Source organism: Heliconius melpomene, chromosome 17, assembly GCF_056956725.1.
Source record: "Heliconius melpomene rosina isolate 202511_hmr_F chromosome 17, ASM5695672v1, whole genome shotgun sequence".
NCBI classification, from domain to species: Eukaryota; Metazoa; Arthropoda; class Insecta; order Lepidoptera; family Nymphalidae; genus Heliconius; species Heliconius melpomene.
In genome coordinates, this window is record NC_140405.1 from 14,557,598 (window position 1) to 14,584,507 (window position 26,910).

Consider the following 26,910-nt stretch of genomic DNA (forward strand, 5'->3'; position numbering starts at 1 on the left):
ATCGCGTCGAGGGGACATTCCGTGGCCTCGTCGGAGCACAGATCTCAAGTCGCTGAATTTCTCGGGCTCAAGAGCCGCGTTTATGCCAATAAACCGATGACAATTGCCCAGCTCGAGAACAACATTTGCGAGGAAATGTCCGCTATCCCACGAGCGATGTGCCAGCGAGATTTTACTAATTTGAGATTCAGATTCGAGAACTGTGTACGTTTGGATGGTACACATCTCAGTGAAGTTAATTTAAAAAAATAAAAGTCCCATGTGTTTACTTTATGATAAACTAGCGGCCCGCTCGCGGTTTCTTTATAAAAGCTTCACATAGCATTTATAAAGAAAGTTTTTTTTCTCCATCAATTTGTCAGTAAATATTTTGAAAAATTATTTAAAATTGTTATGTTTATAATAATAATTTAATTTCTACACCCTTTTGTCATAGGCCACAGAATCAATAAAAATCAAAATACTGAAGTAACAGGTTCAATTCTCGCTTAAAATAATAATTTATATTTATTATATTATATTTATTTTTACAGCTTTCAGAGGAACAATCCGCCATGCATAAACGTCGTGACACAGTGCTCCACGCGATGGACATTGACGCGTATTGGCTACAACGGAGATTGTCCCGCCATTTTGCTGATGCTATGGTTTCACAGGTGTTTATTTGTTTTTTTTTCGTTATTTTTTCTCTGGCCAAAACCAGTAATTTATGAAATAATTGCTTTCGACCTAACTGAGAAACGAAATCAAAAAGAGAAACCCAATCTATACTAATATTATTAAGCTGAACTTAACAATATAACTACAGATGTGGTTTCTCTCAAAAGTTAATATTATTTGGGATGTGACGATGCACAGCATCTGTGAGAGGGCGCTGTATACTTCCCTTTGATTATCCAATGATGTTCACTTCCGGTTGCTGTTTTCGACCAATCAGCGATCGCCGGAAGTCACGTGGTCTCAGGTGGTAGGGCGCCGGAACGTATAAAAGGCGACACTACGCTTTTTACCTCATAGCGTCGTTATTTCCCATCAGAGTAACATTGTTTAAAAGTGAAAGTGCTGTGGTAAGTGTAGTGTTGGAGGTGGAAATTCTTCACATCGTGAACCGGATTTCTATATCGGGCCTGCTCCTGGGAAGGCCTCCAGCAAAGATGTTCATCCTCATCAGACAATTTGTTTTTGTGAAATTCAAAGGTAAAAAATGGACAACGGGGGAGTCATTTGAACCTCTTGTTTAACAAGTATCTACATGCATGTAATACTGTTCTATTGCTTGGTATCATATATACCAATACAGTAGTGGATTCTGAGCTTCACCGAACACGACTGTGTTATAACCTACAATAAGGTTAGGTATATATCTCAGATTTTCAGCAGTTATGGCCTAATTTTATTCAGTTAACGGGCATTGCAAAAAGCAAGAGGACTCATCGCTTGTTTCACGCTCTTGGGAACGTTCTCAGCATAATATCATGCGATGTAAACGGAGTTTACTAAATAAATCGGTTTTCACCGAGTTTACTTAGTTGTATATTATCTATTAATATACTACCTTCGTTTAAATGCGATAAATTCGTTAGGAACGTATCCTGAGCGAGTTATCAAATATATATAGTGGCTAGATGTCAAAACCAGATGGCGTTGCCCGTCCCTCTGACGTGACACCGATCGATGACAATCAGAAGTGGGATCGGAACAAGCTCCGGTCCCAACCACCTTATTCTCCGACATATAAAAAGTCTGTCTATTTTTATATAATCTTTTTTATTTATTAGTAATAGCATAATTACTAACGCTGTTGAAATGTTATATTCGCTGGGAGCGTATCCTAAGCGAGTTAACAATGGATAAATCTGTGTAAGTTTCTTTTAGCTTCTTTTGACAATTGCAAGCGAATACTCGGAAGAATTAGACGCAAGGATTCGAAGACAATTTCAAAGCCTCCTGGCAGGAAAAGTGTTTCAAAAATGTGTCTCAATCCTGGAGGAGTGAGGATAAAAGAATTGTGGATTTCCTGCTTATTCGTGGTTACTGCCATCGCTATGAACGTCATAACATTTAGCAATGGGCTCCATAGTATTTAGCAATCACGGGATCTTCTGCATGGCCTCTTCGGCAAAGATTCTAGCCAGTCACCTTATCTTAGCCTTAAGAGGGACTCGGGCTATTACTTGACATAAGGTATGTCCAATTATTTAAAGTGCATTTATCCGTAGATTATAATTTAAAAAAAAAAAAAAAGAAAAAAAAAAGCTCGGTACTATTTTAATTAGAAATGGTCTCAATTGTACGGGAGGGGGGCAGTTATAAGGAGGCTGCCTCTGAGCGTATCGGAGGCAGTGGCTGATGGTTTGGGCTCCGTAGGCCCTTCCCGGTTTAATCGCGGGAATGCATCTAGCCATCTACCTCCATGCCACCAATAATCCTTTTCCAAGATTATTTGAAGCAGCTAGACCTTGTCAACCGTACATGCATCAAAATTGAGAAGCGTGCGTTGAGTATAAAACTCTAGCTCATTTAATTATACATTAGCAATTCTCAGGTATCGGTGCATACCGGATATCGGTAGTTTGGAGTGAGAACCCGCCGACGGGTAACACAAGCCCAGAACTTAGTACAAGGGTATTGCATGATTGTTAATAACTTTATTTAAATGTATCTGTATCTTTCTGTATACATTGTGTTGAGAAATACGGAGGCTGCCTCTGGGTATATCGGAGACGGGTGTAGATGATTTGGGGCTCTGAAAACTCTTTTCGACTTAATAACGAGCTTTCTCCATATCATCTCTGGCTTTATCCAATTAGAATTCTGAAGCGGTTCGAGAAAGCAAGGATAGAAAATAGTTCGACTCACGTTCGACAACTGATAAAGCAAACCAATTGGAAATTTTCTAATAGATAACGAAAGGTTTATCAAAAGAATAAAAAGTTTGATATATGGATTGTTAAGTAATGGATAAAAAGAAATAATGTCTCTAAAACTAAATTAAAGTCCACAAGTATTATAAAAAGTCACCGAAGGTTTCTTCGGCTAATTTGGCATTATCCTCGTGCCAGTGAGTGCACATCCCCGTGAGTACCTCGGCAAAAGTATTTAATACCTGACGTTACTATATATTAGAAACTGTGTATACCTATTGTGTATCCCAGTAACCATCAGAATGAGAAATCAGAAAAAGCTGATGTAGTGGAAGAAATCTGTAATCCAGCTAGAAAAAAAGTATCCAGCTAGAAAATGCGGAGGCAACACATACGTTAATATTTGGAAGAAGTAAAATTTGCATCTAAATAGAAGGAAATGTTGGTAAGAAGCAGGAGAAAGTGGAAAAGAAAGCAGTTAAATAATTCGGAAGGCAAATCAAGACCAAATTAAAGTCTCCAGTTGGGCCTATCAAGCAGTGAATTGTATTGTATTAGGACCTTTTATTAGTGAAGTAGTCAGATATGAAATGCGAGAATTACAGACGACAACCTTTTATTACTAAGTTGTTGGATACCATAACGTATGATACACAATAATAGTGCAAAAAGACTATCAAGAAGTTTCATTCATTTTTTTTTGTAACTTTGGTTCCAGAGCTGGGAAAAGCTAATGAAAATAATATCTTCATGGAACATGAGGGCTGTGTAAAGGTAGTTGTGCTAATGGAGAATAATCACTAATTTTAAATTCTAGTTCATCATATTGTCTTTTAAAAACAAAAAATACTTGTGAAAGAATTATTTTGATACGTCTATTAGTTTTTGAGATATTGTCCTTTAAAGTAAGCGCGCGACGCGAGATTCCGTCGGGCCGTAACCGACTCGCGTGACGTCACAGGTCTTACAAAACTCGTCTTCGTTCACTCGCAGTTCGCGCTCTTCTTTAGCTGGCGTTCCACCACAAATATTTTTATTTTTTCGTTTAATAAATAATATATAGATATATTTTAAAATCATTTTTTTTCACATACATAATATAATAGCGAGCATTGTATATGAAGTTTTGATAGTACTTTGTCATAAACAGTTCTATCTTGCTCGGTTTATGACGTGTTGTACCAAAATCATTAGCTTTGATTATTTTTATTGTAGTATCGATACTAGAAAGCTTGAATTTTTTCCAACAACATTTGGCTTGGCTTGGGCGTTACCACAAACTTAATCAGTACTTTAATGGAGAGACTACTCAGAACTTTGATGGAGGCATACAGGAAAAAAAAGAAGAGCTCTGCATTAGATTTGCGGCCTTTTTAGATTTGCAGAAGGCCTTTAACTGTATGCCTCGTTAATTTATTTGGAGGGCATTGCGATCCAAAGGGATCCCTGAGGTCTATATTGAGATTATCAGAGATATGTACCACGATCCCGCTTTGCGATTCGTCGATTCCACAGTAGGGGGTTCACCAAGGCTCGGCTTTTAGTTCGTTATTATTTATTGTAGTGTACTGTCACGGCTCACATCCAGGACCAGCCTCCATGGCTGATGATGTATGCCGATGACATTACACTCATTGAAGAGAAGCAACTAATGCTGGAGCGTAAAGTGAACCACTGGAAGGGTGCGCTTGAGAACGGCGGTCTTAAACAAAATGTGTCGAAGACCGAATACATAACCTGAGGGAGCCTGGACTCGAGCACTGTCCTTATAGGTCCTGAGCCAGCCGTTAAGTTGGAAAAGTTTCAAGTACCTTGGATCCGTTATGCATGAGTTTGGAGGCATCGATCACGATGTCCATGGCTGGATAACGCTGTCTGGGCCAAATGGTGGGAGGTTATTGGTCTGGTCTGCGATCGCAGAATACCACCCAAGCTCAACGGGCTGATATATAAGAGCATCATCTGACTGGTTCTATTATACGGCAGCGAATGTTGGCCAGCACTATCTCGGCACGCTGAGGAGCTTCACGTCACGGAAATGAAGATGCTGCGGTCTGACGCATTCGAGGTAGTCTTGGGGTCCATGACGTAGCGGATAAGCTCCAAGAGCGTGGCCTAAGATGGTATGGCAACGTTGCGCGCCGGCGTAGGAACTATGTCGGATGCTATATCTGCTTGCTATGTCTGCCCTGCCCCTGGAGCAAGATCTCCGAACGCCCAAGAATGCAGTGTTTGGATGTCGTGATGCAGGACATGAGTGGTCGAACCACAGGACGTTATAGATCGTGTAAAGCGGAGTAGGTTAAGCAGGAAGGCAGACCCTGGCAACATGCGCCAGGATTAATGCCAAGAAAAAGAAGACTTGGTTGCAGTTGTTGAAGACTCGTCGCTTCGACGATGTAGCCCATTATAAATGCCATGGTATGTTTACAATCACCTTTGCTGGCGGCACAATCTTCGCAGATTACGTATAAACTTATTGCTTCTTTTCATTGCATTCTAAACTGCAATAATATAGTTTAATACGTGCGCGGTGTTCTGCTATAATCTACATTTCAGGCAATACATACATAACCTACTCTTTTAACTTATACGTACGCAATAGCACGCAATAGTACACATCATGACCATAACTCTCTCTTGCCGATCTTCAACAATCACAATAAAAATAATATTCAGATATACATATATAAAAATACTAGCGGCCCGCTCGCGGTTACACCCGCGTGAACTATGTTATTATTAATTTCTGTCTCCATGACTACGTCCTAGTGACGTCTATGCAAAATTTGAGACTTCTAGCATTTGTAGTAACGAAGTTTCATACAAACTTTCGACCCCAAAAACAACCCCTTAGAAGTCGAATATTGCAAATTCCCGTCTTAGCGAGCACCTACGGCCTATAAGTAACTCCTATGCAAAATTTCAGATTCCTAGCATATGTAGTTTCTGAGATTTCGTGATGAGTGAGTGACCTTTCGATTTTATATATATAGAAGATTAAAAATCTACATAAAAAAAAAATTGTGCATGCTCAACTTACTGCATGAATTTAGTTATAATATTATTATATTACTTTCATTTATAAAACAATCTTACTACTTTGAACTTGAATAAAAAGTTTGGTACTTTTAACGGAAATAGCGTTACCTACAATATGAAACTAGTTAGGTTTGGTTACATTACAGTTTTAAATAAATAATTTCAAATAAAATAACGTAAGCTAGTTATTATCTATACCCCAACTTGACATAATATTACTAGTTAGACAACAAAACTTATCTTCGCATTTTTACTCCTCGCATTTCTGCGGCGACGAAATCACTATTTTCCGATAAATAATCGGCAACCATAAATCCATCTATTACAGGTAGGTTATCCGATTGACCTTTTTGGAATCCTTCATCCATTTCAATTAAATGTATTAACACTAAACACAAGCGAGTAACAAACAAACAAAGTACTGTGCGAGATCTCCTATCACCGTTGGCGACTAGTGAGTTTTGCCAGACCTGTGACGTCACCGCCGGCCGCGGGACTGTTAGCGGCATTTGAAATTTTTGCAAACTTCAAATGCCTGTAAAATCATAACTACTTGGTTATTTTTAATGAAACAAAAACTAGTGTATTTGTATACGTAAAAACTTTACTGTAACGACCTTTGAAGCATTATTTCATACCTATTACCATTCCTCATTATTACTGTCAACAGTCTTGTTATATATGTCTGCATATAGACCTTGGCCGATATCCACGTGCGTAACGTAGGTATTCCGCTGCATATTGCTATGAGTTTTGCATAATCTGAACCTGGCTAGCGAGGTGTACACGTAGTCGCAACTCCAATATGGCGGAGAGCATGTTGGATGTCTACGACATCATTAAGTCCGGGGGAATCGGACGTTTAAATTGAGTACATCTGTATTTAAATGGTATAAATTTTGACACTAAAGTTACTTCTAAAGGCGAATTTCAGAGAGTGAACTATTGTAGTTCTAAAATACAGCTAAGAAGCGATAATTGAAATATTATAAAACTGATACATTTATATGTCAATGTTTAGTAGTATCAATTACTTATATCTTTATTACACTTCGAAGAATGATATAAGCATTAGTCGGCCTAAATTTTGGTTGAAAAACTAATGAGCTTATAAACTCACATTTTCTAACGCGTCGTATGTCAAATCCAGTTTTCTTCAAAACTGTACCTAAGTAGCAGATAGGACATTCATATCATGAATTGTCCGTCAGGTCGCGGTTCTGGTGAGTATTCATTGATGCTTTTATGAAGTTATAATACTCAAAGTGTGTGATGGTGGACTCAAGTCTTAAATTTTACAAAGGTGTTCAAAGGTTTGACCAGTTTAACTCTAAATTGGAAAAATTGGAACATATTATTGGGCCGAGTACATAGTATTTTGTAGAGCATTCTATTAAATGCTCTAGTGTTATTAATATGTTGTACTAATGGCATCAATTACAAGGTAAAAATTAACTCGGGGAACTACATCATCATCATCAGTCTGTCCTTGTCCACTGCTGGACGTGGGCTTCTTCAATGGCGCGCCGCTGGGCTCGATCTTCGCATCCGGCCGTTGCCGCCACTTTGCGGACATCGTCACCCCATCTAGCGGGAAGACGTCCTTCATTACGCTTGCCAAGGCGTGGTGTCCACTCTAGAACGCGTCTCTACTTACTATAAATTTATTATAGTTGTTGTTGGAAAGGAAGGAAGGAAGGAAGTATGGAGTTGGTTGCCGGTTCTATCTAGGACCTGCTGTCTGAGCCGGAGATAATTTTCAATAGACCGGACGACATTTTCATGGGCATTTCGATCCTGCTCGTACTTCTAATATCATATTTCGTTTAGAAATATTTCGGTGTTACAGGTGAGACCTGTTGAAAATTACGCTCTAAAGACGGTGGTGTCATCCTAAGAAAAATGTTTTTCTAGGTTCTACATTAAGAAACTAGATAGACCACCGGAAACAGGCTACAAAAGGTAACAATTTTGTTGTGTAATTTAGAGGGGAGGCTACGCAAGGGCTTCATGAATAATAATCGATACTTATATAAACAGGTTAGTAAATTATCAAAAGAAGTGAGCACGTCTAGCTTTATTATTTAGACGGTTATGAGAGCTTCCTCTCCTACTCATGCTTATCAGCGAGTTGCGAAACATCTTCTAAAATTTGTTTGAATGCAGATTATAAGTAAATCTAATAATTGCAGTTAGATTATTTAGGCTCGCTTCCGGCAGAGCGATTATTAATTGAATTAAAAAATTAAGCAATTTACAATTCTTTGTTTGCTTATAAATAAAACAATGTTACTCATGTTTTTTGTGGTTTTACAGATCAATTTATCTGAATGTATCAGAATCAATTTATACAATCATTCTGATTTAGATCACATAGCGTCGTGCGTGGTCACCAGGAGTTATAAACACGTCTCTCACAGATGCTGTGCATCGTCACATCCCAAATAATACTACAAGTTTTACATAACAATAAAACTTGTATTATTGTGGAGAGACGATGCACAGCATCATTTTAAGGCTCCTGGTGAGAGTCTGCTATGAGGTAAAAAGCGTAGTGTCGCCTTTTATACGTTCCGGCGCCCTACCACCTGAGACCACGTGACTTCCGGCGATCGCTGATTGGTCGAAAACAGCAACCGGAAGTGAACATCATTGGATAATCAAAGGGAAGTATACAGCGCCCTCTCACAGATGCTGTGCATCGTCTCTCCACAATAATACAAGTTTTATTGTTATGTAAAACTTGTACTATTAAATTGTATTGCCGTGTAGGTTTTTTTTTTCAATGATTGAAAATATGTGATACTTTTTTATTATTATAAGAAGTGAAATATTTTATTATGCTTAAAAAATATATTCTAATTGTTATCATTATGAACTATAATATAATCAAAAATGTTTTTATTTATTATTTACTCAATGTTTATTTGAAACAAAATTTAGGCTAAATCATCAGAAGTGTTAAAAGCATTAGCAGAAGCAGCGGACGATAGAGATCTAGAAAATAGACTAGTGTTGCTCCTCGGCTATGACTGTTTTGATCTGGTGAAGGTCCTCAATAAATATAGATATACAGGTAAGATGTTCTTAATTTCTTTTTGTGTTTCTGCATTAAAGAAATATGCGTGAGGCCGATGTGGCCGACAGGGGCATTCAATTCAGGGGCATTCAATGTGACTGTTAACTAATCTAATGTCATTTTCTTAGTTTTATCATATTCTCCGTATTGGTGTTTGCATTACCTTATTGTGATTTTAGTTTTATACTGCACGAAATTGGCTTCATCTCAATCTGAAAGTGAAAGAGCTTCCATAAGAGAGGAAATGTCTAGACAGCCGCATTTACAGAAAATATTAGCACAGTTGGACACTGGGAAAGGGGAGGATGAGGTTAGTTGGCTTATTTTTATAGATATTTTTAGCTACTTTATATCAGAGAGTGTACTTCACATAAGAGATTTTTACACTAGGTACCCAGGTTCCCTCTGACTACTCTGCTATAAGCGGGATACAGCGTGAAGTTGAAAAAAAAATTGTATGGTAAATTTTTATATCCATTAGGAAATCTTTATATTATGAGAATATGTCCATTTCATATTTACACGTCCCTTTGTTAGCCATTTTAATTTTACCACAAACAATTTTTCATATGAATCTCGCATCTAGCATGCTATAAAATAATCAAGAATATTTTTTTAATTCTTTTTACTTTACACAGACAGCGGAACAATCTGAACAACCGCGCAAACGTCACAAAGCTGGTCAAGAACAGGCCAACTGGGGTGGCAACGTCTCCGGAAACAGGCGCATGCTCCAACTGGAGGAGCTGGTCTTCGCAGCAGGGTCCCATCTGATGGCCAACAAGCGGTGTCAATTGCCTCCTGGCTCTTTTAGGAAGCAGAGGAAAGGTGCGTGGAGGGGTTTGAGATCTTTTTATTTTATTGGGGGTAATATCTCTGGTAATAAACAGATGGTCCAGCTCGAGGAGATTTATCTAATAGGCAACCAGTGGTATAAGCTAATCTTTTAGGAAGCATATGAAGGGTTAGTAGAGGTGTCCTTTGCGGTTATTCAGACAGATGCTCAAACTTGAAGAGTTGGTTATGTTATTTTTTTGGCTACTTTTCATTTCCTTTCTTTTTTGGGGTAGTTTTATTTTTTGTTTATTGGTATGTTTTGTTTTAGGATATGTTTTTAATAACAGGTCAGTTATTATTTGGCTGCTTTTACTAGGTAGGTAATGTCCTCGAGTGGGAACTATGTAATTTAACTACGCTTTCTTAATCTACTATTCTTGCAAAGGACTAGCATTGCGTTGAATTAAAAAAAGTATAATTATTATAGTACTATTGAACTTGCCACTGTGGAGCAGTCATAGGACAAAGTGCGGCGTTGACTTCCAACTCTAACACGCAATGTCCCAAACTAAGATTATAGTGTCTGGACGTTAGTTTCTGTCTGCCTACCTATAAATTAAAAAAAATATTTAATAATCTGCAGGGAACTTAAATATTTTTTATATATTTTTCAGGTTACGAAGAAGTGCACGTACCAGCTTTGAAGCCCAAACCCTTCGAAGAGAATGAAACGCTAGTGCCTATAGAAAAACTACCTAAGTACGTACAGCCGGCGTTTGAAGGTTTCAAGACTTTAAATAGGATTCAGGTTCGTATATAAAAAACATATTTTTGATCCTTGTGGTGGAGTGGTAGTATAGACTCGAAGAGTATACATTCATATTTGATTTAAAAAAATGGTCCGTTATATCTATATATAATAAAACAGTAAAAATATTTTGTCTGTACATTTTGTATTTATGACTGAAATGGATAGGGAGACACTTAAAAAGAAATAATAGAAAGCAAAATATTTTTTTCAATTTCTTGTCTGTCTGACTGTATGCATGATCACGCTAATCTTCGAAAGTACTGAACCAATTTACTTCAAACTTTCACAAATTGCTTTGTTTTAACTCAACTTAACATCTAAAGTTTGTTTCATCAAAATCGGTTCATTAAAAAAAAGTTATTGGCATTTGAATGAACTCAAGACATGAGTTTGCCTGCGAATATAAAGCAATCCATATCTATACTTATAATAAATCTGTATTTTTAACTGACTCAAAACAAGGAGGAGGTTTTCAATTAAATATTTTCTATTCGATATTCGATTCATTTATTCAATTAATTATTTTGGATTCAATTTCGATATTGAATTATTCGATTCCATTTTTATAACCTTTTTATAACCATTTGCTATAATAAACCTAAACAACGTTCAACTTCACTTCCAACACTGAATACTTACGACTCGATTTCGTGAATGAGGCGTGTGAGATGATGTCGCTTTGATAGGTTTCTGCCTGTGTACGTCATTCTTAACAATTGGCGTTTTATTTTAAATCTACATACTTATTATTTATTTTGTTAAAAGAAACACTTTTTCATTTTTGGCAAAATCGTATTAGGCTTTTATAGAGCAGTTAAAACTGTGCTTTCGTTTAGAGTAGTGAAGATAAAAACACTGTATATTTTTAATGTATATTTTGATAAATTTTATTGAAAATGAAATTGCATTAACGATTTGGTTTCACATTTTCTAGAATATTTTTCTTCATTTAGTATGCAATAACACTTTATAAATATTCAAAATATTCTTACAATACTTTTCTTACTTCCAAACAGAGTCGCATATCAAAAGCAGCCCTGGAAAGCGATGAAAACCTACTAGTATGCGCCCCAACAGGGGCTGGTAAAACCAATGTGGCCTTACTGACCATATTGAGGGAAGTGGGCAAACATGTGAATGACGATGGAACAGTCAACGTGCAGGATTTCAAGATGATATATGTGGCGCCCATGAGGTCGCTGGTGCAGGAGATGGTGAGTGGAGCTGACAGTTTTTGTGTCTCTTTTTGTCTTTGGGTATTGGGTCCAAGTGGTCTATCTTAGGGGAAATAGGGCAAATATTACCAAAATGAAATAGCAAGATAGGTCAGGGGTAATTGAGACCGTATGTCGGTCTGTCGATGTCGGTCGGTCTTTGTTGATCTTTAAGAAAAAATGAGCGGAATATATTAATGATGATAATATAAGAAAATGAAAAAAGATTATAGTTATCAAAAGCAGTATTCGACATTTTGAGATTGGGTTGGACAGAAATTTAATTCCGATATTCCGAGATGTTAACAATAAAAATTAATTGTAAGCACATACAAAAATTAAAAAATTAAATTAGTATTCACACAGTATCCCGCACACAGCAACAGGCCACATCCAGAGGGAACCTAGTGTCAAGACACTCCGTTCCCCACTTTCTGCCGAATTCTGGAGGCATTGAGTGTTGAGTGGCAGGACTCAATGCCACACCTTGCCTCGATAATAGAGCGAAGAAATGGAAATATAAACGTAAATAAATATTTCACTTCCTTGAGTGGGGATCGAACCCACAACCATCGCGTTGCGCCACGACACCCTTAGTATAAATAAGACACGACATCCTTAGTATAATACATACTAAAATTTAAATTTCAACTTGCCTCGATAAAAACGTATGGCTTGGTTATGCCAAGCACTTGGCTGGTATCTAACAAGCGTGGGTTCTAATATCTATATTTTACATTAAATATTTTTGTTACCAGGTGGGCAATTTCTCAAAACGTTTATCAGCCTACAACATGAAGGTGTCAGAACTGACGGGTGACCATCAGCTGACAAGAGAACAAATAGACGCGACCCAACTCATCGTGTGTACTCCGGAAAAATGGGATATTATTACACGGAAAGGTGAGTAATGGGTTTGATACCTGGTTTTGGGAGGTAGGGAAGAAAAGGAGTGATCACGAGTATGACAAATATTTTCGTTCAGAGGGACTACCCTCTGTTACCCCACGCCAGTCGCGGACTCGGCTGGCGACTGGCGTGTCTCCGTGGAGGTGGAGATGCTGTCGGACCATCGGTATATCTGGTTCGACGTCTCTGTTCAGACCGCGAGCGATCACCATCCAACAACCCCGATTAACGATGGACCCAATTGGGCGCTTAAGCGAATTTGACAAAGACTTAATCAAGGAAGCTGCCTTAATCCAGTCCTGGATCTGGGAGTCGACGACGGACGGCCCCGTCGACGTCGAGGCGGTGGCGCTGTAGTTTCGCGGGGCGATAGCGTGCTTTGCGGCACGTCGCCGGTACACCCGATACCGGAGACGGCGTCGACGGGTTCCCGCCAAGGAGGACGCGTTGTATGAGGTGTACCGCCAGTCTACCATGCGATGCCCATCGGCGACTCAAAACCAACTCGGGTTTAGCCGGTAAGAGTTCGGCACGCGCCCCGCCTTCCCCAGGCGAGGTAATCCATGAGGAATCCTCTGTGGAGAAAAAAAAAGGTTAGCTCTGCCCACCCTGTTATATGCGGGATACAACTTGACGCTAATAAAGTATTAGTATTAAGTAAGTATTAAATATTCTAAATTCCCCCATTCTACCTTCAGGTGGCGAGCGTTCTTTCACAAACCTGGTGCGTCTCATAATAATCGACGAAGTGCACCTGCTGCACGACGAGCGTGGGCCCGTGCTGGAGGCATTAGTGGCGCGGACTCTGCGTACCGTGGAGCATACTAGGGAACAGGTTCGAATACAATATAAGTTCAATTTTATGAGATTTCTTAGATTTAACAAGAATAAAATTTCAATAAAATCAATAATAATATTGATGCCGGCAGGGTGCTTCTGCTTGTAAACATGCGTCTGGGAACCTAGTGTTAAGACACTCCGATTCCCACTTTCTGCCGAATCTTGCGAGGCATACTTTTTGCTTCGACACTAGAGCGAAGAAATGTAAATATAAATTCAAATAAATATTTCATCTCCACGAATGGGGATCTAGCCTCTGCGCCACGACTTATATATTTTTTTGAATATTAAATAATTTTTTGACAAGCTTTATTTATTTATTTATTTATTTATTTATTTATTTATTTATTTATTTATTTATACGGATCTCCAACTGTCGTACATATTGGTTTACATTACATACATTCTTAGGATATACTAATACTATTATGTACAACTGTTTATAGGAGAACACATCATTCCTCATCAATAATAACAATGATTAATTTACACTATAGAAAAAAATAATAATTAAATAACAAAAATATAAAATTACTTAATATTACATAATACTTTAATATTACATAACTTTATTGAGTATATGGTTGCATTTTCTTAAGAAAACTGAGAGCAACACATAGCGTGAAGCTACATAAAATATGTTAAAATGATTGTAATTTTGTTTTCAGGTTCGTTTAGTAGGTCTCTCTGCCACATTACCCAATTATACAGACGTGGCTGCCTTTTTGAGAGTGAAACCAGAGAAAGGACTGTTTTATTTTGATAATTCATTTAGGTATGTATTTTTTTGGTATAGAAAAATTATCCATTATCTAAAACATTTTCTATTATTCACTTAAACAATTCTTTTATTGTTTGTGTTTTTTAGTAACGAAACTACAATTTCTTTTATCTTTTCGTCATTATCATTTCACCGACTGATAAATAATATAATCCATGGTACGCATTATTATAGCTTAAATTTTCCAATGTACTGAGATTTTTTGACTCGAAAACCGGACCAACACTATGTTTAATAAGATTTTCAAAACAACATATGATCGAAATTGAAAAAGAACACGTAAGCCGAAGAAAATGCGCTTATTTACATAATTTTTCAGGCCAGTAGCCCTAGAACAGCAGTACATAGGCGTGACAGAAAAGAAAGCATTAAAGAGATTCCAAGTTATGAATGATATTGTGTATGAGAAGGCTATGGAACATGCTGGAAGGAATCAGGTAAGTTGTTTTTCACTTTCACCGTATCCCGCATTTAACAGGCTAAGCAGAGGGAATCTAGTGTTAAACACCTCGTTCTTCACTTCTGTCCAAATTCGAGGACTGCGTGTTAGGTGGAGGATCTAAACGACGGCGCGTTTTTGTTACCAGAATGGAGAGTGCGCTTGGACTGTTAACAAGAGGTGCAGGCTCAAATCTCGCTACGTTCAAATATTATATGTTACATATAAAAGTGTCTTTCTCTTTTTATTGTGGAATAATATTTATATATTAATCATTATTGTTTATAGATTTTGGTGTTCGTTCACTCCCGCAAAGAGACTGGCAAGACTGCGCGCGCTATACGCGATATGTGCTTAGAGAAGGATACTTTGGGACAGTTTTTGAGGTAAATTATGTTTTTTCTGGCTTACTTATATCTATAATTTACTAATTTAAATATGTGAATAAAATAAATAACGCACTAGTGCATGCGCACCTAATAACGCCCCAGTATATACTGCTGCACAAGAAGTTATGGACCAAAATACTGTGAGTCTAAGCATTGTTATTTTATACTAAATTAGTATATTATTATAAGTGTGTTGTGTTTGTTAGTATATTATTATAATTTTTGAAAATTTGTTGCCGTGTATGCAGTGTACATAGAATGTATATTTGTATTTGATTTGTAGGCGATACTTAGGATACTCCAAATTCAATTTAATTCCAAAATACCCAGAATTAACAATATTTCACGTTAATGAAATAATTTTAACTATATGTATTAGTTCGTACACGACTGCACGTTTTTTATATATGAATGGGATTGATAATGGTGAGTGTCGATACTGCTCGCACACTGAATAGCGTTAATAATAGCCTACAACCATCCTCGATACATGGACTCCCGTGGACTATTAACCCTAAAAATATTTAATCCAGTTCCAAAGATCAGTGCGTTCAAACAAAGAAACGCTTCAGCTATTTAACATTAGTATAGATTTACTATATTAAAGAATTTGTCTGATAAAATCAAGTCAAACCTGAAATAATAACATATGATGCAATACTTTAAAATAATATTTATTTATCTTATTTTTACCGATATTTTTCCTCAAATTCTCATTTCTAATTCCCAGAGAAGGCTCAGCAAGTGTAGAAGTACTTAGAACTGAAGCTGAACAGGTAAAGAACCCCGAACTACGTGAGCTTTTGCCGTACGGCTTCGCTATCCATCATGCTGGCATGAGCCGCGTTGATAGGACGTTAGTCGAAGATTTATTTGCTGATAGGCATATACAGGTGGGTTTTGGGTATTATTTAGCTATTTAATTGGCAAGATATTATTGTTACATTATAGCCAAGTTATACATCATCTTTACGCAACGTACGGGAATCAAACCCACAACGTACACAGACTACTACTATAAATGTATCTAAAGTAATTTTTAACTTTCCAGGTCCTGGTTTCCACTGCGACCCTAGCCTGGGGGGTGAACCTGCCCGCCCACACAGTAATAGTGAAGGGCACCCAGGTGTACAGCCCCGAGAAGGGTAGGTGGAGTGAACTGGGCGCGCTGGACGTGCTGCAGATGCTGGGGAGAGCTGGAAGGCCGCAGTACGACACTAAGGGAGAGGGTTGGTTTGGATTTTACTGGCTTTTTTAGATTCATGTTGTATAACAAGGTGGGCAGAGGGAGAACCTAGTTAAGGTACTTGGTTCCATCTTTTGTTTAGTTTGTTTTTATTCTTTATTTCGTTTGTACCAATTGAGCTCTGGACCATCTCAACAGAATACTTAGAGAGTGGTTGGTTTACATTGTTTTTTTGTGTCAAATAGACTTTTTTTTCATATGACTTAGGGTACACAAATACTACTAAAAAGGCAATTATTTAGTAAATAAATATGCAAAATTCATCAACTACAATGCCAAACTAATATGCATCATTGTCTTAATAGGATAAGTTGATAAACAGAATAAGTTAATACAAATTTTTTTTCACCTTATGTACAAAATTATGAAATAAATCTTCTTTCCAGGTATCCTTATAACAAACCATTCGGAGCTCCAGTACTACCTGTCTCTGCTAAATCAACAGCTGCCCATAGAGTCCCAGTTGGTTGGTAAACTACCAGACATGCTCAACGCGGAGATAGTACTGGGTTCGGTGCAGAGTGTACGCGATGCTGTTACTTGGTTGGGTAAGTGGTGAGGAGATATATTTGTAATTGAATTTATAACATATTGTCAATAAGTTTTTTATACAAAAAATCGTTTGTTTATTTTAATGGTTCGAATTATAGTAAGTTTATATATTTTTTTAGGTTACACCTATTTATATATAAGGATGCTACGTCAGCCGGGTCTTTATGGTATTAATCCGGAGAAAATGCAAGAAGATTCACTTTTGGAGCTACATAGAGCAGATCTAATCCACACTGCTGCTTGTTTGTTGGATAAGTTAGTTTTTTCTTTACTGCTACTAGCTTCACGCTGTATCCCGCATATAGTAAAGTAGGCAAAGTTTTTACTTTTTATTTATTACTAACATGCTACCCTATTTTGGGGTTATGAGTGTTGAGTGGCAAAACTATCTTGTCTTGTTACAGCGTAAAAATGAAAAAAAAATCCTCCCACTTATGGGGATGGGAAATCGTCACTATCACATTTACAATTGGACATTATCTGCCCCACGATTGCTTTATTCATTCATTCACTCACTCATTCGTTAATTCATCCACTCATTCATTTATTTACTTTTTAATCTATCAATTATATATTCCAGGGCCGGACTAATAAAATACGAGCGTAAGTCCGGCCACTTCCAAGCGACAGAGCTCGGTCGTATAGCGTCGCACTTCTACTGCACATACGAGACGATGCAAAGCTACAACCAGCTGTTGAAGCCCACCCTGGCCGAGATTGAGCTGTTCAGAGTGTTCTCACTCTCTTCAGAGTTCAAGCATATTACTGTTAGAGACGAGGAGAAGCTAGAGTTGCATAAGTTGATGGAAAGAGTGAGTTATAACTTTTCAGTTTTTGTGTTTTTTTTAATGTAGTTAATTATAGATACAAAATAAAATAGATTTTGAAATTATGCAGTTATAAAATAATGATGATAATTTGTCAATATGTGATTGTTTTAAAATATTTTTTATATTTAATAGTTTTAAAGAAAGACAAAAGAGAGAAAGACATATTGACTCAAGAGTTATCGATGTGATTCATTAATAAATTAATAATTACATTTTAATAATGTATTTAGTTTTTAATTTTTGGTAATAGTTTTTTTGGTCTGGTTAAACTCAAATATAGTCTTAGATTCAATCATCTACTAGTTAGTATTATATACTATCATCAAAATGGACAGAATAATTAGAATGAATATTAATACTTAATCAAATCAGAATCACGCTATATTCCGCAAACAGAAGGGTAGGTAGAGGAAACTAATGTAAAGACACTCCGTTCCCCTTTTTTCTCCGATTCAGGAGGCATTGCGTGCTGAGTGGCGGAACTCAAAGCCGCGCTTTGCCTCTACACCAGAAAGTCTCCTTTCAATGGAAATATAAATTTAAATAAATATTTCATTTTCTGGAGTGGGGATCAAACCCCCAACCAGTCGCGTTGACACACTTTGTGCCTTTGCGCCACGATTGGCCCCACTTACTTAATTTTTCTTAATATTGTAAGATATAATTTAAAAAAATATCTTTCAGGTCCCAATACCAATAAAAGAGAGCATCGAGGAACCCTCAGCCAAAATAAACGTGCTCTTACAAGCGTATATATCGCAACTGAAGTTAGAGGGCTTCGCCCTCATGGCGGATATGGTGTACGTCACGCAGTCTGCGTGTAGATTACTGAGGGCGATATTCGAGATTGTTCTACATAGAGGTGAGTGTGGGAGGAAGTAGGAAAATAGGGCGGTGTTAAATTTAAGAAAGGGGTTTATATATTGATAAGAAGAGAAAGAGAGGGAGCCAGAAAGGAATACGATAGACATTGTGATAATGTGTGACAGAATTTATTGATGATAAGTGATACAATTTTTAAATAAATATGTTAATTATGGCAGCAAAATAGATTTTTTTTGAATAAGGTGCGGTAGAAGAATGTAAAAAGAAAACAAATTAAGTATGAAATACGAGTTTATATTAGTTAAGTAATAAATTATATGTTCTAATTATGTTTATAACATAATTACAGTTGGCTGGTGAATGGAGGCAACCATTGTTACTTCAAAACTAACTTATGAAATTGTATACAATTTCATAAGTTAGTTTATAACAGAATAAAAACTATAGTCTGTGTATAAATGTAGCAAATATTATTTCAGGCTGGGCGCAACTAGTGGACAAGACGCTAGCGCTATGCAAAATGGTAGACCGCCGCATGTGGCAGTCCATGTCGCCTTTAAGACAGTTTAGGAAAATGCCGGAAGAGGTTAGTTTTTTTCTTCTTTTAACTCTTTCCTATATAAAGCAGAGGGTAGCAGAGGGGACTTAGTGTTAAGACAACAGTGTCTTGCCAATGGGGAAAACCCATCGCGATTTACGAGAAGATGGAATGTGAGTGGCATAATTCAACGCCCTGCTTTGTCTCGTTATCAAAACAAGAAAATGAAAATAACTCCATTCCCCCGAATCACGACACAACAACAGAATACTTAAACGAAAGAAATCATACATCATCCCTGGGGTGAGGCAAAGATTTGCGCGACGTGATGAGCACTTTATAAAGACCCCCGACCAGACGCGGTCAAAGGCGCGTCTTACGTTGAAGAATGCTGCTATTGCACTCTCCTTTCGGTTGATTGCCGCGCTAAGGAGGGTCATAGATCGGTACCTCATCCTTCCACGCCCGGAAAAAAGGAGTCAGACGGCTGCGGCGGATGTGCTATTATTAGCAAAAAGTCGCAGAGGTACGCATGACGGGAGGCGAGCAGTTATAACTCTACCTAATGGTGAAAACCGCATCAAAATCTGTTGGGTGGTTTAGAAGAAGAATTAAAAAGGCACAGACAGAGTCAGAGGGTCACTTTAGTTTGTACAATATAGACAAATGTACCTTGGTTGGATAATAAAAGGCTTTATTATTATTATTATTACTAGTGGACCCGGACGCGGCTACGCCTGCTTGAACTATAAGAATATTTTCGCGTCGGTCATACTCATACTACGCCGCCCGTAGGCTAGGTGATTTCGAATCAGTCACATCTCCTTAATTATTTATTAGAATGTTATACAGTAAGCTATAATTTCAATCTAGATAAAATGCTAAAAGTGACTATTATATTTATTTTCATAAGGATATTTCATAATGGTTGCGTAGCCACGCGATGGTTGTTATTAACATGGCAGAATAAATTGCATGTCAAATTAGAAAGTACTTTAAAATATATTAGTTTATATGTATAATGTATTGTTATATAGCCTAAAGCACTTCTGAAGAATACAGCTTTCACACAAAACAAAAACATAGTAAATCGGACCAATAGATCCAGAGATCTTAGCGTTCAAACAAACAAACAAACAAACAAACTCTTCCGCTTTATTATATTAGTATAGATTACTAACTTATAATTATTATCTTTTGTCCGCAGGTTATAAAAAAACTAGAAAAAAAGAACTTTCCATGGGAGAAGTTGTACGAGTTAGGGCCAAATGAAATAGGGGAACTGGTAAGGGCACCTAAATTAGGTAAAATGATACATAAGTATGTGCACCAGTTCCCTAAATTGGAGCTCAGTACCCATATACAGCCAGTCACCAGGTCCACATTAAGGGTAGAATTGACTATTACACCGGACTTCCAGTGGGACGACAAGGTTTGTTCATGTTTATGTTTTAAAGGCTTATTAGGCCAAGGTTGTGGGTTCGATTGCCACTGGAGGGAATAATTTACCAAAGTAAAAAAAAATAAGTATTTCAGTCTCTCGAGCGGGAATCGAACTCACGACCATCGCGTTTACAGTCGCACGCTGGTACCGCTGGGCCACAACGACGGCCTGAAACCACCACTGCTACAATTTTTTTAAAACAATTTTCCCAGGTTCACGGCCAATCAGAAGCTTTCTGGATACTAGTAGAGGACGTGGACTCTGAAGTAATACTCCATCATGAGTATTTCCTTCTAAAACAGAAGTATTGTCGCGATGAGCATCATGTCAAGTTGTTCGTGCCTGTATTTGAACCTCTGCCACCTCAGTACTTCTTACGGGTGGTTTCCGATAGGTAGGTTTTAATTATTGTTTGAATTATAAAAAAAATTAAGAAAATAATTGTAAGAAATGTATGGCGATGTGCTTACGTTAAAGGGATATGTATTCAATTCTAAGTTCATTCAAAAATTTGTGTACATAAAGATATACATAAGATAGATTAGTAAGGTAAATTTTATAAAAATTATTGTTACTCCAAAGTTCTCTTAACTATAAATTAATGTTTTAAAAAAAAAAACTTTTATTTACCACAACTGAGGCCAGTTGTGGCACAGGGGCACAAGTATGGAACTTTTAACGCGACTGGATGTGGGTTCAATCCTCACTCGAGGAAATGAAATATTTAATATTAGCATATCTTCGCTCTGGTGTCGAGGCAAAGCGGGACGTTGAATTCCGCCACTCAACTACCCAGCTGTGTACAAGATACAGTGTGAAGCTGATTATTATTTTTTAAACTTTAATTTAATAATACTTTATTAATTATTATCTTAACAGATGGATAGCAGCTGAAACTCAACTCCCCGTATCATTCAGACATTTAATTCTACCAGAAAAGAACCTACCGCCCACAGAGTTACTAGATCTTCAACCATTACCAATATCGGCGTTAAGAAACGCAAAATATGAAGAACTATATGCAGATACGTTCCCGCAGTTTAACCCTGTACAGACACAGGTGAGATGAGTTTTATTTTTCAGTTTCACGATTTATCCCACATAAAACGATTGAGTGTCAAGTGTCAAGATACTGTCCTTTGCTTTCCGGCCGCATTTCAAACATTGCGAGTTCAGTTGTGGAGTTCAAAACTGCCCTTTGTTTAACCAAAGAATTGAAAATAAATATTATCTTTCTAAGTTCATAAGTTGATCTTGAATGGGAAAAGATTTAAAGTAGTAATTATATATATATAATTGTAAAACTTTACACTCAGTATTAGTGGATTAATAATCTTCATTAATATTTTAACTAATCCTAAAAAAAATTGCAATTCAATATTCTTTCTTTTTGTTTCACAATGTATACTGCATTTAGCAGGATAGGTCAGAGGGAACCCAGTGTAAATTTTAGACAATTCATTCCCCCTCAATGGGAATCGAATCCACAACCGTCGCGCTTACAGTCACACTCTTATGCCCCTGCATTATTTTTTTATTTTTTTCCCTCCAGGTGTTCAATGCAGTTTACAATTCGGATGACAATGTGTTCGTCGGAGCACCCTCAGGTTCAGGGAAGTCGGTGATAGCTGAGTTATCCCTACTTCGCCTTTTATCAACTAATGCGGGTGCTCGAGCTGTGTATCTGTTGCCGAAGGATGCCCTCGCTGATATTGTGTTTGCTGATTGGTACCATAAGTTTGGCACTAGGTTCAATTTGAAGGTACGTTGAGAGGTTATTTGGTTGATTGAAGATTGATGGGATTTTCCAACCTAAAAAAAAAAATATCGGGACTCTTAAGCTTTTAGGCATCGTCCAATTGGCTCAATTAGCCTAAGCCAAGCCAAAGCCAACCTAAAGCCAGCCATTTTTTTTTCACGGGGGGAAATCCTCGTGGACTACCTGGGAAAGGCGGACGGGCGTGTCGGACTTTTACCGACTAAAACCACCCCGGTGTCTCCACGCACGCGAGCGCGGGGCCGCGGGCGTCGAAATTCATCCACAGCCCCACACAAGTGCTAGCCAGGTCTGTCTGGGCCTCGTCTCCTGCGCGGGGTAGTAAGACCGTGCATCGTCTCAGAGACACGCGTGCGCCTGCGACACGGGTCCGTCAAATAAGGAGGCGGGGACTTTCCCAAGTCCCTCGCCCCTGGACCCATTCATGGGGTCCGGAAAACTCTCTTACGCCCTCTCTTACGCCCGGTGCGCCTTCTAAGGCCGGGAAAGGGAGCCGACATCTCCCTCTCCCGTTCCGCAGTTACCTTCTGCGACATCACGCCCTCGCAGGAGGAACCCAAACCCAACCATCAAGCCAAAGCCAACCTAAACGCAAGGACCAATTAAGCCATAAATTCTTATCAATCTAGTTTAATGTGAAAGCGAGATGATTGGTTGATTGAAAAAGGTTGATTTAATATTAAGAAATGTATGAAAGTGGGAACTTAACGGTAGAACTCGCTAAAAGTGAATTAGGTCATATGTTCTTATTGTATATAGACATACTTTCATTGATTGAATAATGTAAAAATTTTCTATAATGTATAACAAGGTTCTTTGTACATAATAAATTACATATCAACTAATTTTGGGGTTGAAAGTTTTGAATTGCCCTTGTATAAAATTTAAAAGAGATAACCACAATAAGTGTGCCTCCTGCCTAATAATTGCAATGTCTAGCCATATTAAAAAAACTAGCTGTAAGCCTTGTGTATCTTGACTTAGGTTTTTTTTCATAAAACCAAATATATTATCATTTTGATAGGATTAAATAAAATGAAAACCTTTTTTTATCAGGTAGTACAATTGACTGGTGAAACGGCAACTGATCACAAGTTGTTGAACAAGGGACAGATCATCATCACCACGGCTGACAAATGGGATGTGCTTTCTAGAAGGTGAGCAGAAAAAAATCTATTTATAAAGAGATAGATTAAAAAATTAGGCAAGTTCGTCTCTGACTTACGCTCGATGGGCTCCATGCCGTTATCTATAAAGGCAGCAAACATCACGTTTGTTGTAAACCCCCTTAAATATTTATTTTATTCTGTTTAGCAGTTTATGTAGCACCAACAGAAATACATCATGGTGTGAAAATTTTAACTGTCTAACTATTTCATGAGATACAGCCCGGTGAAAGATGGACAGACAGCGAAGTTTTAGTAATAGTGACCTCTCTCAACCTTTTGGAAATGGAACCCCAAAAATTAAAATTAAATTTATAAATTATGTTTCTCGTTTTATATAATAACATACTGTATATACTATACTGTTAATCACCAATAATATTTGATATTTTGACATTATCCAATCAATTATTTCATAATTTTACATAATAAGTTTGCATATATTTTTTATGTCCTCCACAGGTGGAAGGTCCGCAAGAGTGTCCAAAGCGTTTCCCTCTTTATAGTAGATGCTCTCCAACTCCTAGGTGGTGAGGAGGGGCCGGTGCTGGAGGTTGTATGCTCCAGGATGAGATATATTGCATCACAAATTGGTAAGTTTAACGTTGTAATCTATATTCCTCTCGAAGCAGGAAAAGAGAACCTAGTGCAAAGACACTCTTTTGACTGGCGGAACACAACGCTGCGCGTTATTTTATAAGAGCGAGGAATTGAAAATCATTCTGTCTCTATCAGTTTATATCAAACTAACAACTAAGATTTGTAGCTTTATTATATTGTGTAGCTTTATAATATCTTATTCTTCACACTGTATCCGGAATATAGCAGGGTAGGCTCTCTCTACCTAATGTTAAGGCTCTCCGTTCCCCAACTTCCGCCGATATCTGGAGGCATTGCGTGATGAGACCCTTATTTGCCACCAAATGTTGCAAAAGCAACATTTGGTGGCAAATAAGGAAGGAAGGTTTTCTTTAAATAATGACATTTTTCCAATACTATTTTACTGTACGACTTCTATATTACTTTAATTTATAATTATAATTTTTATTCTGTTAATCTATATGCTATTAATACCAATTGTAATTTTATTAGTGATGCACATGCTGTGATTGTCTTTAATTGCAAAAACATTTAGTTTATAAATAGATCTCGATATAATTTGGCCATGTTGTAATGTATCTTCTGTTGGCGATCCTAAATAAATAAATAAATGAGTGGCTGAATTCGAGACGCCGTGATTTGGCAGAGTTAGGAAATAAAAATATTAAATATTTCATTCCCTCTCATGAGAATCGAAGCCATGACCGTCGCGTTTACAGTGGCACGCTTCTGCACCTGCGCCATAACGGCCTCAATATCTCACGCGATGCCTTGAATTCCAGCAGAAACCGGAGAACAGTGTTGTTGACATTAAATTCTGTATAGGCTTTTTGTTGGATGAAATGTCACTCTTTTCTTCATTTTTCCTCTAAAGATATTATTTATATAAATAATAATCATCTTAATAATTGTATAATATTTTGGATTACCATTTCATCATGAATAGTTTGTGATTAATAGTAATGTCATAATTTATGAATTATATTTTCCTATTATTATTGTATGCTTAACATTTATCATTTATAGATGGCTGAAAAATCCATAGTGGAGTATTAAACCACTATATTTTATATGTTTACATAACAAGAAGGCAGAATATATTTTAGAATATTTAATTTTTTTTTTTTCCCTATCCTCAGGTCGTCCAATTCGTATAGTGGCGTTATCCCTGCCCCTGGCGGACGCTCGCGATGTATGGCAGTGGTTAGGGTGTAATGCTAATTGTGCTTTTAACTTTCACCCTAGTGTTAGACCCTTGCCTTTGGAGTTACATGTTCAGGTGAGTTTAGATATCTCGGTCCTAACGCAGCGCCTGATGTTCGGAACATTGCATGTTAGTTTGTGGAATTGAACGCCGCCCTTTGTCTTGTGACCAGTTTATACGTTAATTTATGCGCTAATAGGTACAATTATTTCTTAATTGGATGGTATTAAGTATCATCACTTGGTTGGTCAACGATTTTTTTCTTTTATATTAAAACTCATTATAAAGCTATTAGTTAGGTTATAAATAAGAAAAATATTTTACCAGGGCTTCAACATCTCCCATGCCGGTTCCCGACTGGCGGCCATGACCAAACCCATATACAACGCAGTGCTCCGCCACTCCGGATCCAAACCCTGCATAGTGTTTGTGCCGTCGCGACGACACGCTCGTCTCTTGGCCGCTGATCTGTTGGCGTTGGCAGCTGCCCACGGATCTCCGGGAAGGTTTTTGAAGGCCAAATCTGATTTATTGCAGCCTTTTTTAAAGAAAATACAAGATAAGGTAAAATATTTTAATTGATTCTGAGTTTAAAGATAAGAGGAGGTGAAAGTTGGTCTAGTTCATTTGTAAATAAGTATCGTGTATGTACTATCAAAAGGACATGTCTGTTTGTGCGTTTGTGCACACTTATATAGTGCAAAAATGGCTTAATGGCGTTTTATTTAATCGGTTTATTCGGTTCAAATGTGTTCAAATCAGATAATTTTATTCAAATTTTTTGAACGTCAAATAATTTACAAATAATATACAACTATACTATTTTATGTTTACAATGGTAATATTATTGATAAATAATTCAAATTAATACCGGTCGAGCGAACTATGTGTGTGTGTGTGTATATGCAGATGCTCCGCGAGACGCTGTCGCTGGGCGTGGCGTACGTGCACGCGGGCGTGTGCGCGGCGGACCGGCGCGCGGCGCAGCAGCTACTGGAGACCGGCGCGGCGCAGCTTTGCGTGGTGGCAGCCGAGCTGGCCTACGCCGTGGCCGCGCACGCCCACACCGTCATCGTAGCGGACACCTACGTGTGAGTACACTACACACTCAGAATGGGGCACGCTGACCACAGGTAAAACCACGAATATAACCATTAAAATTCCTTTATTATTCCAGCTACAACGGCAAACTCCACAGCTACGAGCAATACCCGATAACGACAATACAACAGATGCTAGGGCGCGCGTGTCGTCCCCTAGAGGACGAGCACGCGGTCGCCGTGTTGATGTGCGCGCAGCATCACAAGACCTTCTTCACCAAGCTGCTCAATGATTGTCTGCCTTTGGAGGTAGGAGGTTCAGATTATAATAAAAAATTGTTTAATTAAAATATCAGAAAACCATTTTAAAGTTCAGGACCATGAAATCATTTCAAAACTTAGTACTAAGTAGTTACTTAAACAGAAAATCAGGATAATTAAGTACGAACTCGATTATCCGGATCTATTGGTTGTTATTAGAACCAAACAAATATTCCGCGAATCTCGTCTATTAGAAGGCAAGCACGCGGTCGCGGTGTTAAT

The 26,910-nt window shown here is 37.7% G+C and overlaps 1 protein-coding gene across 1 annotated transcript in view; it reads left to right on the forward strand.

Annotated features, from left to right (window-relative positions):
* Brr2 (U5 small nuclear ribonucleoprotein l(3)72Ab) overlaps nt 1-26,910 on the forward strand; it is a 37,458-nt gene that overhangs the window by 3,679 nt on the left and 6,869 nt on the right. The window contains exons 7-34 of the mRNA XM_085199882.1: nt 534-656; nt 8,850-8,982; nt 9,165-9,295; nt 9,624-9,813; nt 10,437-10,570; nt 11,590-11,787; nt 12,546-12,690; nt 13,395-13,531; nt 14,205-14,311; nt 14,637-14,754; nt 15,045-15,142; nt 15,876-16,038; nt 16,197-16,374; nt 16,778-16,939; nt 17,063-17,198; nt 17,524-17,755; nt 18,458-18,635; nt 19,078-19,184; nt 20,344-20,568; nt 20,793-20,974; nt 21,460-21,640; nt 22,133-22,342; nt 23,414-23,514; nt 23,986-24,116; nt 25,263-25,402; nt 25,655-25,891; nt 26,237-26,418; nt 26,505-26,676. Coding sequence (XP_085056008.1) covers nt 534-656; nt 8,850-8,982; nt 9,165-9,295; nt 9,624-9,813; nt 10,437-10,570; nt 11,590-11,787; nt 12,546-12,690; nt 13,395-13,531; nt 14,205-14,311; nt 14,637-14,754; nt 15,045-15,142; nt 15,876-16,038; nt 16,197-16,374; nt 16,778-16,939; nt 17,063-17,198; nt 17,524-17,755; nt 18,458-18,635; nt 19,078-19,184; nt 20,344-20,568; nt 20,793-20,974; nt 21,460-21,640; nt 22,133-22,342; nt 23,414-23,514; nt 23,986-24,116; nt 25,263-25,402; nt 25,655-25,891; nt 26,237-26,418; nt 26,505-26,676 — 4,431 coding nt within the window. The remainder of the gene's footprint in view (nt 1-533; nt 657-8,849; nt 8,983-9,164; nt 9,296-9,623; nt 9,814-10,436; nt 10,571-11,589; nt 11,788-12,545; nt 12,691-13,394; nt 13,532-14,204; nt 14,312-14,636; nt 14,755-15,044; nt 15,143-15,875; nt 16,039-16,196; nt 16,375-16,777; nt 16,940-17,062; nt 17,199-17,523; nt 17,756-18,457; nt 18,636-19,077; nt 19,185-20,343; nt 20,569-20,792; nt 20,975-21,459; nt 21,641-22,132; nt 22,343-23,413; nt 23,515-23,985; nt 24,117-25,262; nt 25,403-25,654; nt 25,892-26,236; nt 26,419-26,504; nt 26,677-26,910) is intronic.